The sequence below is a fragment of the Musa acuminata genome, chromosome BXJ1-7 (genome assembly GCF_036884655.1).
Source record: "Musa acuminata AAA Group cultivar baxijiao chromosome BXJ1-7, Cavendish_Baxijiao_AAA, whole genome shotgun sequence".
In the NCBI taxonomy this organism is placed as follows: Eukaryota; Viridiplantae; Streptophyta; class Magnoliopsida; order Zingiberales; family Musaceae; genus Musa; species Musa acuminata.
Genome location: NC_088333.1, coordinates 5,858,009 through 5,876,635, shown reverse-complemented (window position 1 = coordinate 5,876,635; position 18,627 = coordinate 5,858,009). Strand labels below are relative to the sequence as shown.

Below are 18,627 nucleotides of genomic sequence, written 5' to 3'. Positions count from 1 at the left end.
AAGTTAGAAATTAAACCACAATTCATTTAATTTGCTCGGATTGGAGGATTCAGATCGAAGTATATTGATTACTATATTCTATTATTTGCAAGATTTGACCTACTAAAATGTACTATTCGATGTGGATAATAAATATGATACATCTGGATAATAAATATGATACATCGATACACGTCGGTATAACTTGATACATACACCTCAATATATCGTGTGCCAATACATTCGATTGGTCTCCGCAAACTTCAGTTGTGCTAACATTTTTTCCAGACTAATAATAAAGACTTAAAGTACACGATAGGAATTAGAAAAAAAATGAACTTATGCAATTTATTGACTGTGCACATGGCAGCCATTATTTTGTGCCAGAAGAAACACCAGCCTTATTTGATTTGTTTCCTCTTGACAAATGCATGACACAATTAGAAGTCCACTGACTTGATTACAAGATCTGCATTTTTCTTTGATCCCATTATGAGCTCTGCATTTGGTCGATCATTATACTCGATCTGGTTTAATCAGAATAAAACCAAAAGTGTATTTAGTTCAAGAAAATATTGGAAAGATCTATAAGAAAATACTTTTGATTGCTTCCAACTGATAAATTAGGAGTTTGGCCACAACAAGAAACAGACTAAAATTTATAAAACGAATGCTGTTTTGATGAAGAAAATACAGCAGTTCAGAAACTTGTTAATTGCAAGTTAGAAGAGAAGTAAACAGAAAGAATGTGTAGCGAATTCACAAACTCAAATAATGAAAACATAGATATCAACACAAATGTTTCACATGTTGCATTTAACACATTCCTGTTGATCTATTACCTCTAGCTAAATCTGAATGTGAGACAGGAATTTACTGCCTAAAAATCTTCAATAATTCATACATTCTGTAAAGCCTGCTCCAAACCTCAACTATCTTACATGCAAGGGATCTCAAACAAATTTGAAATAGGTTCAAGAGTAGTGTCGAGTGTCAACAGAATCAGATATAAAGATTTAAGTGGACTCATATTTCATGCCAAATAAGTCAACCGTCCTAAGTGCATCCAGTACTTGAGATGTCTAAATGTTATACCCTACATCTCATTCCTTGCTAAGTTACTGTCCCTGATTACCAAGGGTCATATGGCCACGCATCCAAGGACATTGATACATTAGTTGGCATTTTTTATTTGCTCTTATGAGTTATCTAAATTTCCAACAATTCTATTGGGATAGGAATTGAAAAGCAAACTGTCTGAGGAAAAATACTAGAAATATTCTTACCCGCCATTTTGCAACATCTGGCTCTTTTCCTGTAGAACAATATGAGAAAGATAAGACACCACCAACAACGAGTGAAGCATGAATCGCCCAATACGCTGATAACTAACCTGTAGATATATGTCTTTTTAGAACCCGTTCCATTGCTACATTGATGTCAATGTCAAGGAACCTTCAGAAGAAAGATATAAATAAGTTAACACATGTAAAATCTAAAATGAATAATATATCAGATCAATGTTCTGTAGACTGAAGCAAGATATCTAATAAAAAGCATTAGCTACACCATAAAATCAAGGCTTAGGTTGAGCCCATGGTCATTCAAGATACTCTCTCAACTATGCTCAACCAATGTTTACTGAGTGGAGAATCCAATCAGAAAAGACATATCATAAATTATCTTTTTAAGTACATGAGCAACAACTAAACCTCAGATATAACCAATTGTCTACAACTTATTTTTAAATTAATGTTTAAAGAAAATCATATATTTGATGCCTTTTAGACAACCTTACCATTTCTCATCAAAAATGGAACAAATATCTTGCCAAATTCCTTCTTCCAAGAACAAATAATTGCCTTCTACAATGACTACTTTATGCCTGCCAAAAGAAAATGATATGTTCAATACAGGATGCATTGACATTGAAGATCTATACGTATTAAGAAACCTGTTGAATGTATCATCTGTGTGTATATATGCCAACACACACATTGGGAACAGGTACATACAATAATGCAATACAACTTGGACAAGCTACCAGACCGGAGGAAAAAGAGCAACCAAAATACATGCCATCACAATCAAGAATAACAGTGTTTAACAAAATAAAGGAACCTTACATATTTATATTATTCATAGACCATGGTTTAATTGAACAGAAGGATAGTTTGGAGTTTGAACTATAGGCCAGTAAATTCAAAAGGGAATATTTTACTTACTCAGAACTTACAAATACATCATCTTCCACTGGATCACCAACACCATGATCAAATGATGGAGCATAAGTTGATCCCTGAGAAAACAATCTTCACATTGAGCATATTGAAGCATGAAGACCACCATTTAACTTTGTGTTTCAATTTAAATCTAAACAGGGCTCTGAAGAATTATACAACCATACTATCTTTAAATAAAATGGACAAATTATTAGCAAACATAAAAAGGCCCAAGTGATAATTATAAAGGATTGACTTAATCCAAGAAGTGATGTGCATAAGTTGCAGTTCTACCTCATTCCGTAAAGAAAGCAGACATTTTAAGAGCAGTTCTGGATTGAATGTCCATGGAGCTGATTTCATCAATCTCAAGGTCAAAATTTTGCAAAAATAACCTCAAACTTAGTAAATATATTTGACAGTTCATACCTCCTCTTCTTGCATGAGCTTCCTCAGGATTCTATCAGTTTAAGATCATGTCAATTTTGGCTTTTGCTACGTATTGAGACAAAAGATGAATGAACATAAATTCCAGTCAACAACAGAAGCATAACCTCCATAGCATCTAGCTGGGAACGGTAGAGATGAAATCCATCCATGGGAAGCACTATAGCAAATTCAAGAGGTGAAACAGAATTCTTTCCAGTAGCTTTTTGGGACCAAAGATTGTTTAGACGGCGAACTACTTCAGATGATAGGGTCGTCTTGCCTGCACCAGGTGGACCAGCCAAACCAACAATGTACCTGCAATCCACGAGAAGTTACTTCGGGTTCAATACCAGAAGATTATAATTTTAGGTGAAGCAAATGCTTTCAGAAGCACAACATCGTAGAATAAGATATTTATTGAAGAATTTCTGTTAGCAGCCATCTCTTCTGCTTTGGTAATATATAATCTCGTATAGATTATCAGAGTCAGGAGGTTTTACAATAAAGCTAAATGAAGCTTTCCCCTTTAACGCATAAGATATATCAACAGTGAACTGAAAAGCAAACAGAAAAGAAGGAAACAAATTTGGTACCTGCAGAATGAATTCTGAAAATGAAGTATATCTTCATATTGTTCTTTTAAGTTTTGTGACTTCTTGGCATATTGCCTGAGAAATTTTGTTCCAACATGTTTTCAGGACCCATAGAATGAAACTTCAGCACCTACTGAACTAATTGTTTCTTCTGGCCCAAACTGCCCTTCATCCTAAAGCAAATTCGACTGGTTGATTGTAGACTATCAAGCTGAGACTCAAGTTTCAAATCAATAGATTTGAAACTTTGAACCTTTGCTGGTGTGCCTAGCTGCCTCCATTTCAACATGCTGTTGTCATGGATTATATGAAGACTCCAATTCAACAATTTGGGGCCAACTTCCACACCAGTGTTGCCATAAAATCCATGTGGAAAAGCTGCAATCACAAGGAACTCCTATCAAACTTGATTTCAGCTGTACTCACTTTTTTCTTCTTATAGTCATCAGGTGCCTTTCCATTGTCATTGTTCAATTCTCTTAAAAATGATTATGGTGGATCTGACACTACGGTCTTTATCTTGGATGGTATAACTATATTCTTGACCCTTTGTTCATTGTCCACCCCTTTGTGTTGCAAGACATGGGATCGTTGTCCAACATCATCACTATTATCAACATTGTAGCCATCGTTCCAGATATCATGAGGGCTGGCAATGAAAGAAGTCTTCTCAGACTGTTGCTTATTGATGGTCACGAATGAGTCATGAATAACATTGACAAAAGTGAATCCCTATATGTTCTCAAAAGCATAACGGTGTGATCCTAAATACAAGGTATCATGAATAACAAAAGGAACATTGGTCATAATTCTAAAAGCAGTAAGAGGGGTAAAGGGATCCCGGTAACTACAGTCAGTTAAGGTTGAAACCCTAAACCATGTTGGTCTTATTGTACATTAATAATCAATTATATTCAAGGTAAAAGATACAAGCATTGATCTAAATTTATGTGTAAATAATGAACATAATAAATCAACAAACTCAATGTATAAATGGTATCATGCAATAATTAAATCATTACTGTAACAAGTAAATAAACTTACTTTGAATTGATATCTTGAACCTTTGCAAAAGATGAAAGAAGACGTTCAGCCAAGGAATCATATACCTTTTCGATGGACCTTCAAGTATCAATAGGCTTAACTTTTAGTAATATGGAATTACTATTAGAAAATAATATTATTGAAGTATCAACGTGAACAAAGAAACAAATATACTTTAGCAAATAAAATATCATGCGAGCAACAAATGAAAATGGCATTATAAGTGCATGGTGTGATTAGTGATAATTTCATAGTGATGAGTAACTTGCTCAAAACATACCTTTCTGATAGCACAGGAAATTCTTGCTTTTGGTAACATAGAACCTAAAATAGGCACGAAGAGTTAAGAGAAGTGACAAAACAATAACCACAAAATGTTGTGTTTACCTTCTGATTGCTATGCTTCTGAGTGAAGATCAAACTTCGACAAAGTATCTGTTTCAAGATCCCTCTTGGTGGTGAAAAGTTTGACACAAGAAAATGATGTGAGTCAGCGTGGTTCCTTCTAAGTACCAAAGAATCTGCAATAGGAATCAACTTATAAATTCAAGTCCTTCAAAGTGCTTAAGAAGTGTTGGCATGGTTCCTTTTAAGTACCAAATAATCTACAACAGGAATCAACTTCCAAATTCAAGTCCTTCAAAGTGCCTAAGAAGTGTTGGCATGGTTCCTCCTAAGTACCAAAGAATCTTCGACAGGAATCAACTTCCAAATTCAAGTCCTTCAAAGTGCTTAAGATGTGTTGGCATTGATCAATTTAATTGCAACACAGAGTCTCAAAAAACATGTATTAAATGCAAAAGCAGAATTTTGTTAATTTAACAACAAAAAAAATGCAGGTGTCTGAGGGGAGCTATTTAGTAGCACTTTCTTAAAGGTCCAATTTAGCTTCACAGTGCACGAGTTCACAGCATATTAAGCCCCAGGATACAACTATCTGTTTATTTTTTATATTCATTCTAGGTCATGTTGAATAATGGGTCTGTAAAGCTCTTTCCTACTCATTTCACACTCTGCAGCATATGTTGAAAATCAAATTAAAGTTCATTTTCAAGTAAATCCGTGAAGTATAAATTTAACGAAATTTTCAATCAGTGGCTAAGAACATTGGAATATCAAATTTATATCAGGATATACAGGTGTTCAGCTCCAAAACCCATCCAGCAAACTAATGAAAAAATTTTACACATGAGAAACATATGGCACTATATAAAGCCAAGATTATTTCAAAAAGGACTGTGAAGGAACTAAGATGGAAGAAAACCTTCCAATTGAAGCACAGTAATAAAGTTGAGGTTCCATTAACATTATCAATTTCAACACAAAGGGGTAGCACACATTGGATTGGAGAAGATAAAAGGTTAATAAATTCATAGTAAAAAGTTAAAGATAAAAATGAAGGAGATGTTTTGGAAAGAAGCGTGCTTCTTACTATTATTTCCCTCTTCTGTGCAGAGAAGTCATAGTCTGATGTACAGTCAAGAGACAAGTGGTTCATATTTTTCATAGTGGGACACATGGCCGCTTTAGAACTTTACTCACCACCTACACACCAAGTACTAAGCTCCTACTGTGATCTATCAAATAGAAAACACTAAAAGAATGATATCATGGGATCCAATCAACAATAATTAAACATGGATCAACTGAAAATAGGTCATCGATTTGGTTCACACTCAACTATAGAAAGTGAGATCAAATATGCTGGCATAAATCCTGTTCGGTCTGGTAATCCAGAGAACAACAATGATGACTATATTAGAAAACTGGAATTTAAGACTATGCAAACTAAAAAAAGTCAAAATTACTTCTCAACACACTGTTATGTTCATAGTGAAGTTGATTTAATGGGTTGATTTAATGTCAACATAGCATGGAAATTCCTGTGCCTGAGTCCTAAATCCCAATGGTGTACAGTTCTGATGTTCTAGTGCTTTATAGGGTAGCTGAAAGCAGTCTTTTCTCTTATGAGAATTTTGACCTCTAAATATCTTTTGAATCCTCTCTAACCATATGTGACAAACAGCAGTTGATAACATGGATTTCCTCTAATCTAGAAAATGTGTTAGAAGGCAGGGATCACAGTTTTGACTTTAGTGGTCGGTAAGAACCAGTTTCTACCGGTTGATGGTTCACTAGTACATGAACCAGACAATTTCCCCCAACCTAGTCCAAACCAAGCTTACTGCTAATTAAGCTTATTGTACCAAGATCTATGGGTGGTAAGCTGACTGTACCCAGCTATATCGGATGGTAAGACTACTACCTGGTATTTATACCCAATGTAATCTTAATTGTATTTTGCTCTTCTTTTTTACTTTTTATTTTCTGCTTTCCCTGTTGCTATCGCTCCTCCATGTTGCATGCTTCTCGTCCTCCTCTCTTCCACTCCTCCATCTCTCCCTCATCCATGTTCCGTCCTTCTCATCTTCCTCCCCTCTTTGTTGTTGCTTTGTTGTTGCCTCCTCTTATCTCTAGCTGCTACATCTCATCCTCCTCATTCTTCTCCTTCCTATCCATGCTGTCACATCAGAGCCTTCTCCATCCACTCCTCGACTTTACTCCGTGTTGTCAAGCCTTCTCCAGCCACTCCTCCGCTTTACTGCTCCTACTTGCATAGCTCTCTCTTTTCACGCTCATTCACTATGATCTGGCTAGTGATGACTGTAAATGACCACACCAACACCGGATACATTGTACAGTATTAGTACTATAACAGATCGACCAACACTCCATATTGGCATTGGTCCAAATTTTTATCCTTGACTATAGGAACTAGGAATGCCTAATTTACCATTTAATACCTTGTAAAATTTCTAGTAAAGTTGAGAACTAGAGATCTGCTTCTAATCTCAATTCAAGTAGTGATAGTAATAGATTGATGGGATGCAAATGTGGTGTAGAAATTCTTGGCATCTGAGTTCTAAATTCTAATAGCCGAATAGCACACAGATTTTGATGTTCAAGTGTTTTATAATGTAGCCCGAAAGCAGTCTTTTCTCTTGTGTAGCCCAAAAGCCTTTGACCTCTATAAATCCTTCTTGTCCTCTCCAACCATACATGATAGATAACAGTTGCTAACATTAAGGTGTGCAACACCGCCTGATATGGTTCAGGACAGATGGTATTTATTGGTCCGACAGCATACCAGCATGGGATCAAGTGGTACAGTTCAAGGCCTGTACCACCTGTTATAGGTCTTGTACTACCCAAGTACCTGGTATGCTCACTACAGCACTTATAACGAGCAGTAACATCTTTTTTTCTTTATTTTTTGGTCTTTTTTTAGAAATTTTCCTGAACTTAATACATATCGGCCTCCTAACACATCATGTGCCAGTACAACTCGTACGTATAACGGTCTAGGATAGGTCCAATGCCCTAAATTGAAAACCAAGGCTAACATTCATTTCTTTATATTATTCTCCAATGAATTGCCCCTACACTAAAATTAATAGAAAACAATTTCACTTCTAGCTCTAGAGTAGGATTGTAAGGCCATTCTTGTTAATATTATAGCCTTCCAACAATCTTTTCTAGATCCTCCCAAGAACTTTCCTAGTAAATATATTATGTGCCAAAATTTTCCTTGCACTTCTGAACACAACATAAATGCAAATTTAGACATTCTTTACTTGAACCAAATAACATTACAACACAAACTTTGTTCTCTTTTTAGCATTTTTGGAGCTCATTAATATTATATCCCCACTTCCAATAAAAAGCCATCTCCTCACTTAATCCCATAATTTTATATTTTCTGATTAATAGCATATGGCAACAACCATATCTATTACATAAGATACTTTGGCTTAACACTAATGTTGGTATCATTTATGAAGTGTTTATCATATTTCAGATCCAAATCACCATCAGACGTCCAGATACATTACCTTATCAATGCCTTTTTACAATCTCCAATCGCATAGCAAACAAAACTCTAAACTTAATGGTACACAATTTCTTTAATAGATGTTTTATTTCATTACTCCACCTTTTTTTATCCTAAATTTCTAATACTCACTCTTTTAGAGGTTTTTATGCCAACTTCTAAGCAATTAACTACAGGATTTTTTTATCCAGATCAGAACCATTCTGTAGGAATTTATTGTAGCTGCTAACATATATACCTTAATACAATATAATGGATCGCTGAACCCTGTCTGGACAAGAAAAAAATGGTCTTCCAGGCTAGTTTATGCCCTGGCTATATTCTTAATTTATAGTCAAGTACTGAACAAAATATACTTAACACTTTATTATTGTTTCCTTTAGGATCTAGCAGAAATCCAAACGCTAAAAGTTAGGCATTTGTTCAAACACTTGATATGATATCATCTTTGTTATCTAGGTGCACATCTATTATCACCTCATCTCAGTCGTGCATGGTATCATTGAGCATTTAGCATGCCTTCTCAAGTGGATTACTCTTGGAATGCCTGTTGAGAGCTCAATGATGTAAAATTCAAAAACTCTTTTCTATCTCCCCTTCTCTCCAACCCCATTCAAACACTCTAAAAACAACACCCTTTCTCTACATTTAACCTGTGTGCCTATCTTAATTCCATTTGGCTGATCAGAATAATTAGGCATATGGGATGAAATAAGTCTGTTAAAACGTCAAAAGCATGTTCAAAGGGTGCAGAAAGTGGGGACTGCAACGAAATACATGTGCAATGAGACAGATGCACACACACACAAACACACACAATTCACCAGCTTAGTTTTGACTTATCCAAATTGAATGATAAAAAAGGATCATCGAACCCAGTTATGTTTGGGTTGGTTGGTAGGTAATTTTTCTCACGAAAACGTTGCTAATTGAATGTTTTCTTCAGAAGAACTAAAAAAATATGCTTTACGTTATTACTAAAGTCGAGTTACGGTTTATTTCTCGTTTACTTTATCACTCTCAAGGCTTCATGTACTCGATCAATAGACAAAAAGGTTCGCCGGATCGGGATCGGGTACACCCAATCCGATCGAGGCCAAGCCATGTAGTCGGTGGATCATCAGCGAACGAGACCAAAAGCAAGTGAAACCAAGTGGAATTGGCCATCGATAGCTTGGACCTATCCCAATAACCGGAGATTCCAAGAGAAAGAGACAACGGGAAGGAGACGACGAAGCTGTGTGCCTTCATTCCGGAATCGGGCCAGTGGCGGCGAAAAGGAGGAGAAGGATGAGACGAGAGGAGGGTATACCAGGCGGGATGCAGCCGAGACGGGCCACGGCAGACGAGGAAATCATGGGGGGAAGTCGAGAGGCGGCTTCTTTCGCAGCACAGGAGGGAAGAGAAGCAGAGGGGATGTTCCCAGAACGGAGGAGAGAGACTCGAATACAGCAGCGAATGGAAACAAGTATATTCGTTTAAATCAACACATACAGCAAAGTTGATTATATATACCGTATAACTTAATTATTTTATACATATTTACATACATGCATATAATGTGACAGTACAATCGATTTTATTAGTTGATTATATTTGTGTATTATACTAAAGTACTACAATTAATAAGCACAAAATCTTCCTTATTGGCTTAAAACATCAAAATCGAATATATGATTCATTTGTTTGTTCAAGAAAATCCAAGAATATAGGATATATATTAAATATATGAACTCACAAAGTTCTATTATCCAACCATTAAATATATGATAGTTTAATTTTTGTGTGTCAAACTCTTAACATTAACATGGATTATGAGTCAATACGATTTTATCTCGTCTCGAAGGCATAAGATTATCTTGAATAATCTTTTTAAGAGTAAGATGAGAGATACGAATTGAATATGAGCCAATAATGATTATTCTGAAATGGTCTCTGAACTTTAAGAGTTGTCCCGAGAGAGGGCTTGAGTTACCTCGATCTCCTCGATGCCCTAACGGTAGGTTAGTGTAAGGTGAGTATTTTCGACTCGACCTTTCTAATGCTTATATTAATTTTGAGTAGGGATTATAGTTTTTTTTTTTTTTTTTTGTATTATGTATCAACGATCGATTTTTATAGCTATGAAACCTTTGGGATGGAACCACGATCACCTTCTACGTTAGGTAGATACCCCCATTGTCTTCCACGCCAGTTCGCGGCCAGATCGAAAGATTCCCTTTCAGCTCTCATTCTACACAGAAGAACAAGAATTGTCATACAGGAACTAAATATGGCACCAGTCTTTGAAGCAACCATGCTTTCATTTCTACGGCAGTCTCTGCGGTTGAGAGCTTAAAGGGACAACCCAGACTCATCGTCCTCCTCGAGAGTGGAGGTGTAGACGAAGTAGAGCGCCCAAATGAGGGCAAAGACGCCGACGAGGATCCACGTCAGAAGGTTGTTGCTGATGCCCAAGCTCAAGCCAGTCCCTTCTGTGCTCATCCTCTCATCCACCAGGGCCAGCACCGGGCTCGACGCCCCCATGACGCATGCTGCGGAGAGGAGCGCCGCACCCATTCCCGCGCCGGAGAAGGGGACTGGCTTCGCCTCCGACGAGCACCTCACCCTTCCACGTCCCGTCCTAATCCGAGGCAGACCTGCAACAACGCATTCCCGACTCGGAACTACTTGCCACTGGTCCTCGTGCAATCAATGAGCTAAAAGCATACCGAGGACCGACGGTGAGAGTCCAACAGTGCCCTTGGGCACGGCAGCGCTTATAATGGTGGGAGTTGGCACGGCGGCGATGATGGTGGCCATTACCGTTAAACCTGAGGGAACAGAACTCTGGTGATTGCGGCAGAGAAACATGCTTGCTCCAGGGAGCTATCTCATTTAAAGGAGCAGCAAAGCGTGCGGACAAACCACAGCCATGCAACACAAACACAAAATCTCGGCCATCGGAAGGAAAACACGGGATGGTCGGCTCTCCTCGCAGGCCTCATCCTCTCGTGGCCAATCGGTTCCTTCCATTTGGATTGTATCGTTTGTTTAAACTTGAAATCAGCAATACGAGCATCTGCGAAGATGTGGTGTAGTTGTATGAACACTTCTGCTCTCTGTATCCTGCAGCATGAAATGCGGCGACTTAACGTATGTTTTCCAGAGAAGATGGCCAAAGCCATAAAGTTGACCTGAATCTAAAACAAGATTTCTTGATGAGCGAGTTCGATAGAGATCATGCCGACGCGAGGAGTTCAGGTTGAGATGAGCATAGTCGAGGTGAGCTCAGATCCGAAGACCTCGACCTGTACCGCAGTAGGGACGCACGTAAGCATCTTTTCTCTCCCTTCGTCCTGTCGGTTCAGAGAGTGACGGCCACTGAGGGTTTCTGATTCCCGTTTCCGCGTCTGCAAGTGTATCTGCTTCAACCTTCACAGACGAAGAGATCTCGAGGGAGGAAGGAAAGGAAGGAAATCATAGCTTCCAAAAACACTCTTTACGTGGAACACACAAACAACCGTTTCATACGTCGGATCCCATCAGCAATCACCAAGAAAGAAAACTTCGAGGCAACCAGAAATGGACAGGAACAGAGGAACGGAACACGGCGAGCTGGGTGAGTTAGGCGAACGAATTGATATTAAATGTTTCTCTATAGAGATCCTAATGCTATATATATATCCTTATATAAACAGGGAAAGAAAAAGTTAGAAAAGGGAGAGTGAAGATGTTAACGTATCAATCCATGGGAAAGGAGTATGCAAATGCTATGCTATTTAAGATAGGGTTAAAGTTATATGATTTACCGATGTAATTTTGGTCATGCATATTTTAAATTTTTATGATTTACTGATATCTAAAATAACTTTTATATTTTAAAAAACATAGCATGGAATCTTGTCTCGTCAAGTCTAAATTAACATATGTTAGAATTTAACATATTGATTCATAATAAATTATTAATATAATAACATATATAATTTAGGGTTAAGATTTGTTTTGTTTATTGATTTCTTAAGTTCTTATGGTTTACTCGCATATAAAATAATCATATATTTTTAAAAACATAACATATAAGCCCCTCCCAGTTAACAGACATTAGAGTATACTTATGTAGCATACTGACTCACAATAAATCATTAATATAATGACATGTGTAATTTAAATTTAAAAAAAAAAAAAAACTAAGATCTCAATCGATGACGAGATAAGACATTATCGTGAAAACGACCACCAACAATAGCACCAAGCCGTTGTTGCCTAGTAGGGTGACGTATACACATAACCTCTCCCACGCGGATGATAAGCTCAAGAGCTTTCGAATGTTACTCGCCAGCTCTAGGGTGTATGCCATCACGTCGCCCACCACGACGTTGCCTACCATCACGAATGACACCCGCTTAGATACCGACAAGTATCACCATGCCCTGTAAGCCACCTCCCCCACGAAACATGACATCATGAAGACAAAGAGCAAGTGGAAAGAGCGATTGAGCTGGTCTATGTAACCCTCGTGCACCCATTCGCTCTCCCTGACCAGCTTATCGAGGAAAAGGAAGCGATGGAGGCTATAACAATTGATGAAGGTGAAGAGGCAGAAGTAAGAGACACCAGAGGCAAAAGTAAGAGAGAGAGAGAGAGAGACCATCACGTCGTAGACATGGTAGGTGTGGGGGTAGGAGAGGATAAAGTGTAAGGCAATGGAGACAAAAACACCTAAGAGGAGAAAAAGAGAGAGACCACTACGTGCTTAGTGTTGAATTGGTCGATACACATCTACCTGAGGCAAGACTAAAAGCTCATAAGCTCGTTGTCACCACAAGAGAGGCTACATGCGTATGATGCCTTGCTAAGCAGCAACAATTTTGTATTGCTATTGGTGGTCACTTCCACGACAATGCCTCCTCTAGACATTAATAGAGGTCTTAAGAGTCAACATGTTACGTAAGCAAACTCTAATATTTATTAACTCAGACTTGACATGAGAAACTTACATATTATGTTTTTGAAAATATGAGTTATTTTATACACAAGTAAATCATAAGGACTTAAGAGGTCAATGACCAAAACCATTGGAGCTACAATCAATCTTTATCCTAAATTACATATATTATTATATTAATAATTTATTATGAATCAATTTATCATATAAATAAATTCTAACATATGTTAGGAATCCTACTGTTCAAGCTTATATTATTTTCCTTACTCTTCATTGTGACACCGGCCTTGGAATCGACTAATTGTCATCCACCAGAATGTTGCAGCCTCCCGAAACAAAAATAATATTTCATGTGTGCATACTCCCAAAACAAAAATAAAATTCTCTTATAAAAGGTTTATAGGCTTGTCTAATTAAAGTTTAAAAGAGTTCATGAGAGAAGAAATATACAAGTCATTCCAATCTGTAAACTTTCTACTGTTACTTCTTTCACATTACTAAGATGGCATGATGAGCACTAACAAATTTCCAGTGCAAAACACTTGTTGGCTGTGCACAGCAAGCAGTCTCTTCCCTCAGGAAGATGGATAACTACAAATGCATGAGAGTTTCTACAAATCCACAGATGCGTGGAAGACACTAGAGAACAAATAATTGTCAAAGCAACCAGATTTTGTTATCAAACAAATCAGTAGATATTTGCAGTTTAAATTGCAAGAGTTAATGGTGTTTAACACTGTGTATCTTGTCTTCCCTGGATCAGAGCACATACCGATACTTCTGTGTGATTCATCTTCATCTACAAACTCTTTCCCTACCGGCTTCTGTGTGATTCATCCTCTTACTTGGTGTGCCAACAGTATAAACAATGGATAACAATGCAGAGACCATGTCTGCTCTTCTCTTCATCTCTATGATCTTTGGTTGTGAGGAGGTAGAAAATGTATTATCCTTCTTTGCTCTGCCGTGAAGGATAGCAGGAAACAAGCCGAGTGTTTCAATCGCTGCAAGATCTCGACTCAGGAGGTACTGACATGGTTTCATTGAATCTTGGTAGATGATCGAACAGCTTAGAAGGAATAAAAGAATTTATGAACCAATACACTGTTTAGCAGCTAAGTAGTGGTCACGTGTGTAAATGTTGGCAATATTTTATCATGACAAACATGGCTGTGACATATGAATAAATTCCTAGAATCACATTATGATTTCCAACAGTAGATCTGAAATATCTAAACCTCTTCAATGGATCCAAGAACTACATGGAAAGTGAGATCTACTAAATGATCAACTAATAAAATAACAACAATGACAATATATGAAAATTTAGCATAATAATTATACAATTTATAACCATCAAATACAAAGCTCATTGATAATGATAGAAAGAGGGAGCAAAAAATACAGGATAATGATAAAATATCAACCTTGTGAGGAAAATGATCAATTTTCCAGGTTAGCATTCACAAAGAGTAATCAGATCAAGCAAAAGAAATGAAGACTTTGACTTCTCTAAACCAAACAAAGTCAGAGATCACTTTACCAGAAGGCAGAAAATGCCGGCACAGTCAGTATCCACCACGAATCTGATCCTACCAAAGTGGCAATCGGTTGAAGCACCCTCCGACAAATTCGACATGATCGCAACAAAAACCGCTCCATCAAACCTCAATTTCAGCAAAACGGTGATAGAATATGTCAAACCAGTTTTTTGATTGGGAAGGTTGAGTACGGTCAAGCTCGGCTGCCAACAAACGACCGCAAGCCCCCATCAGCCACTTCCTGCTCGTCCAGGAATTGGTCATCCGTGATGCGGAATGCGGCGTGCAGTCCGACGAGCACAGCGACGGTGATCAGCGAGACCAGAACGTTCAATCCGACGTGCGTGAACAGGAGAGCGACCAGGGTGACCAGGGAGAGCGCAGCCAGCACGAGGCGGTCGTCGACGGCGCGGCCAAAGAACACCACCGGCTCGTCGCGGAAGAAGTAGAGGAAGAACCAGGCGACGAAGACGGCAAGGAACACGATCATGGAGACGGGGTGCCAGAGGAGGCTGCAGAAGAGGACGAAGAGGGCGACGAGAGCGTAGTTGACGCGGAAGTAGGCGAGGTTGCGGCGGACACGGGCCACAGCGTCGCGGTAGCCGTAAGGGCTTGAGAAAGCGGAGGGGTCAGCGAGCTCGCGCCAGGGCCGCCGGGTGGCAACCAGGGCCGTGCCGCGCTCCTTGGCGCGGGAGAACATCTCGACAGCGCGGGAACCGGAGGCGAAGGGGACCCGCGGAGAGAGCGGCTCCGCCGCCTCCTCGGGGGCGGTGCGTATGGCGCCGTAGCCCGGCCAAGGGCGAGAAGCCGACGACATGGTTTCGGGCCTCGGAGGTCCTCTGTGAAGTAGCTGAGAACCCTAACGCTAGATCTGAAATGGAGGTCTTACTTTGAACAGAGAAACGGTTTGTCGTTGTCATAATAATAGTCGTCTGCGCAAGCGTTAATTGTAAATAAATAAAAATATATATATATAAAAGAATTGTATTTATTATTCCATTTCAGGTTGACTTTGGTCAATCTTAAACGAGGAATCAAACACAGGTCAAATAGACTTGACAGATTGGAGAGATGTGAGTCTCGATGTTCTCAGTGGATGTCATGTAATACATTATGTAGAATTTCTAATAGATTTAAGGGTTTAAATGGTCTCATCATAATGACTAGATAGTCTTCTTTAAGGAAAAGACAACGTGCTCAATTTGATCGAGTTAAACTTAATGAGTGTGTTGGGCATGTAACAACAGAGACAATTGGACTCCCATTTACCAATATAAAGCACTTAGCCAGAGGTGTGTTGCTGGTTTTACTTTTCATGATTATGTCATTTGCATAAGCTTCAGCATTATGTCCCATTTGGACCTTCGATATTTGATTCATTATTTTTTATTCTTCTAAATGACATAATTAGATAATAATATATTCTTAGTCGATGATGAAAGTGGTGTGCGCCTGAATTAGTTATATCTCCAAAAGACATTCATAAATATCAATAACTTGTGTCCCCTAGTGGTATGGATAGGCTAATTAATGTTTGGTAGAGGATAATTATATTAATCAACCTTAGCTTCTAGAATGCATCATAATTGATACTAATTCTCTAATTTTTTATTAACTTTCTAAACAAGTATAATGTTTGCAAGCCATTATGGAATTGTATTCCAGAATATAAAACTAGCACCTAATAACTTATCAACTTTAGTGTTAATAGTATACTATTAGGTCAAGCTCCATGGGGAGACTTCAACATTTACCTTAAGTCAAGGTGCTTTACCCTCTTTGCCTCGGGTAATGTGTCTCAAATTTAATGGTTTAGTCAGGGCAAACTCGGTCAAGGGCCACTTGATGAGGGGCTTGATTAGCATATCAAGGGTCCATTAGACGTAGAATTAGCAAGACTCCATCCAAATGCTTTAGTTCCTCAACCTCAGATCTTATTAAGAACTTTCATTGATATGTGATAGATTGACACTATAAGTTTATTCAGAGTTGGTTAGTTCGTTAATCAACCTTAGCTTCTAGAATGCATCATAATAAAATTTATCGATTTAGTCGATCAAGACTCTATTGACATTAATTATTCTAACAGAGATGACAACGGTGTAATCATGATTGGGTTCAAGATGCCATGTCTTCTATTCTTTAAAAGTTATCTTCGAATCTTCTACCTGCCTTTAGCATTATCATATTCTTTGTGAGTTAATGCAATGTCTCCTTCGAAGGTTGGACTATCGATTATGATGTCAATCTACCTCTCCACTAGTCTCTTGGTTCATGCAAATGAATCTTTGTGCTTATGCATGAAACACCTAATGTGATAGATGAGCTCTTCTATTTACTCTTTCAAATCAAGATAGTCTTTCGAATGAGATTAGAATTACTGAATAATCACTAATTCTAATGGAGTCTACGTTGAGGTAGAAGTGTTGAATGTAGGAAGCACATGGTACTTATCGTCATGGATAAAGGTACTATGGGTTGAAGGTGAAACATCTTCACTAGAGCATTTATTGAGAGGGTCAATGAAATATGCTCATGACATATGGGCCCTCTTTTTAATATTAAAATATTAAGATAAGATATGAGTAATAACCAAACAAGCCCAACTTAGTTTGGACCTACATGTATAACATATCTTAGGGGTACGATGGAGGGGGCCTCGGACGTCCACTTTAGTGTCAACCTATAAAAAGACCAAGATCTAATAAGGGTTTGTCGCATGATCCCTCTAAAGTCCATACTAGTCATGGAACAAAATAAAAAGGAACAAAGATAAATAAAGTATATCCTCGAAAACTACGATATAGTGGACCTTTATAACAGTCCAATTGAAAGAAATATTATGTCGGTATGAGAAGAATATTTCTCAAGCATTTTATATTTGATGGATAATCCTCACATCACTCGTTATTAATGAGCCCTCAATCTCCTTGTGCATCTTGATCGAGGATGATTATTTTCCTTATATTTTTCTATCACTAAAATTAATTTGTTTCCACGTAAACCACACTCGTAGAATTAAAATTGTTATGTGAATATAAAAAGTCATCTAATAAAGGTTCACCTTTTTTCTATAAATTTGAAATTAAAATTTTAACATTTTAAGAAAAATATGATCCCTTTCGTTTTCCTTATGACATGCCCAAAGAGAAGTAGAAGCCAACCATAGGCATCATGTTCTTTCCCTATCGAGCCACAAAGCAACTTTCCTTACGGGCATACCGACTTCGACAGATACCGATCCCAACTCCCATCACGTATCGGATATTATACCCTATATAATACACAACACATGCTTCCCCGTTTACATCGACGTGCACAAGAAAATAGCTGAGAAGACGATGGACGACGGCCCGAGCATTGATGCTCTTCCAGACCACCTGTTGCATGAGATACTCTTCCGATTGCCTGTGAAGTCAGCGCTTCGGTTCCGGTGCATATCCAAAGCGTGGCATGCCTTCTTCACCGACCGTGGCCCTTACATGACCATGCAGCTACGCTCCCCCATGCACGGGTTCTTCTATCGACGCCCCACCAATCGATCCTGGAACTATGCATCCGTCTACCCTTTCAAAGATCACCACTTCGATCTCACCCAACTCATCGCTCATCTCCCTAACTATCGGAACTTAACTCTTGTGGATAGCTGCAACGGGTTGCTTCTCCTGCGTTTTGGCAGTGTTGCCAACTTCTTCAACTGCATGATCGTCTGCAACCCCGCGAACAAGACTGATTGGGTGGTCATCAGCATGAATGCCACACCCAGACAAGTAGAACTGGGCCAGAGATGCAGATTTGTCGGCCCGAGGTTGTTGTTCGATCGCCATGCCAGCCTTCCGTTCATGTGCTTCCTCTTCTTCGAGGATGGGCAGACTCATGCGCCATTTCAGTGGTCTGAGATGCGTAGGAGCCAGAAGGAGCTGCTGACTAATGAATCGCATCCTTGTTTTACGGTGTTGTGCAAGCAATCGGATCTACGTTGCCATTCAGCTGATCATGA

At 38.5% G+C, this 18,627-nt stretch overlaps 3 protein-coding genes across 6 annotated transcripts; all 3 read right to left on the bottom strand.

Moving 5' to 3' along the window:
• Window positions 1-110: 110 nt before the first annotated feature.
• Window positions 111-9,623, bottom strand: LOC103990364 (putative uridine kinase C227.14). Of its 2 annotated transcripts, XM_009409469.3 has the most exons (12): window positions 9,472-9,623; window positions 4,655-4,788; window positions 4,548-4,591; window positions 4,268-4,345; window positions 2,756-2,945; window positions 2,631-2,661; window positions 2,496-2,554; window positions 2,205-2,278; window positions 1,778-1,864; window positions 1,373-1,434; window positions 1,266-1,294; window positions 111-506 (listed from the first exon to the last, which is right to left on the bottom strand). In XM_009409469.3, the coding sequence occupies exons 1-12, from the start codon at window positions 9,515-9,517 to the stop codon at window positions 420-422; spliced, it is 921 nt and encodes a 306-aa protein (XP_009407744.2). In that variant the 5' UTR covers window positions 9,518-9,623; the 3' UTR covers window positions 111-419. The 2 variants fall into 2 exon arrangements, with proteins under 2 accessions (XP_009407744.2, XP_065047341.1); XM_065191269.1 differs by lacking the exon at window positions 1,778-1,864.
• A 794-nt stretch (window positions 9,624-10,417) lies between these two features.
• LOC103990365 (photosystem II reaction center W protein, chloroplastic-like) lies at window positions 10,418-11,564 on the bottom strand. Of its 3 annotated transcripts, none has more exons than XM_065193868.1 (3): window positions 11,067-11,564; window positions 10,871-10,972; window positions 10,418-10,798 (listed from the first exon to the last, which is right to left on the bottom strand). In XM_065193868.1, exons 2-3 carry the CDS (start codon window positions 10,959-10,961, stop codon window positions 10,494-10,496), a joined length of 396 nt encoding a protein of 131 aa, XP_065049940.1. In that variant the 5' UTR covers window positions 10,962-10,972; window positions 11,067-11,564; the 3' UTR covers window positions 10,418-10,493. The 3 variants fall into 3 exon arrangements, with proteins under 3 accessions (XP_065049940.1, XP_065049939.1, XP_065049938.1); XM_065193867.1 differs by having other exon boundaries at window positions 10,871-11,267; window positions 11,336-11,564; XM_065193866.1 differs by having other exon boundaries at window positions 10,871-11,564.
• A 1,988-nt stretch (window positions 11,565-13,552) lies between these two features.
• Window positions 13,553-15,526, bottom strand: LOC135678439 (PRA1 family protein F2-like). Its single transcript, XM_065191268.1, has one exon. The coding sequence runs from the start codon at window positions 15,442-15,444 to the stop codon at window positions 14,821-14,823; it is 624 nt and encodes a 207-aa protein (XP_065047340.1). The 5' UTR covers window positions 15,445-15,526; the 3' UTR covers window positions 13,553-14,820.
• Between the last annotated feature and the right edge of the window lie 3,101 nt (window positions 15,527-18,627).

Coding starts and splice junctions, on each gene's coding strand:
- LOC135678439 (XM_065191268.1), bottom strand. CDS start 15,444: ATGTCGTCGGCTTCTCGCCCTTGGCCGGGCTACGGCGCCATACGCACC.
- LOC103990365 (XM_065193866.1), bottom strand. CDS start 11,012: ATGTTTCTCTGCCGCAATCACCAGAGTTCTGTTCCCTCAGGTTTAACG. Junction 10,799..10,870: donor ACTCTCACCGTCGGTCCTCG/GTATGCTTTTAG, acceptor GCGTTGTTGCAG/GTCTGCCTCGGATTAGGACG.
- LOC103990364 (XM_009409469.3), bottom strand. CDS start 9,517: ATGATTTCCTCGTCTGCCGTGGCCCGTCTCGGCTGCATCCCGCCTG. Junction 4,789..9,471: donor TCTCGGCTGCATCCCGCCTG/GTATACCCTCCT, acceptor TTCCTATTGCAG/ATTCTTTGGTACTTAGAAGG. Junction 2,279..2,495: donor TGCTTTCTTTACGGAATGAG/GTAGAACTGCAA, acceptor TTGTTTTCTCAG/GGATCAACTTATGCTCCATC.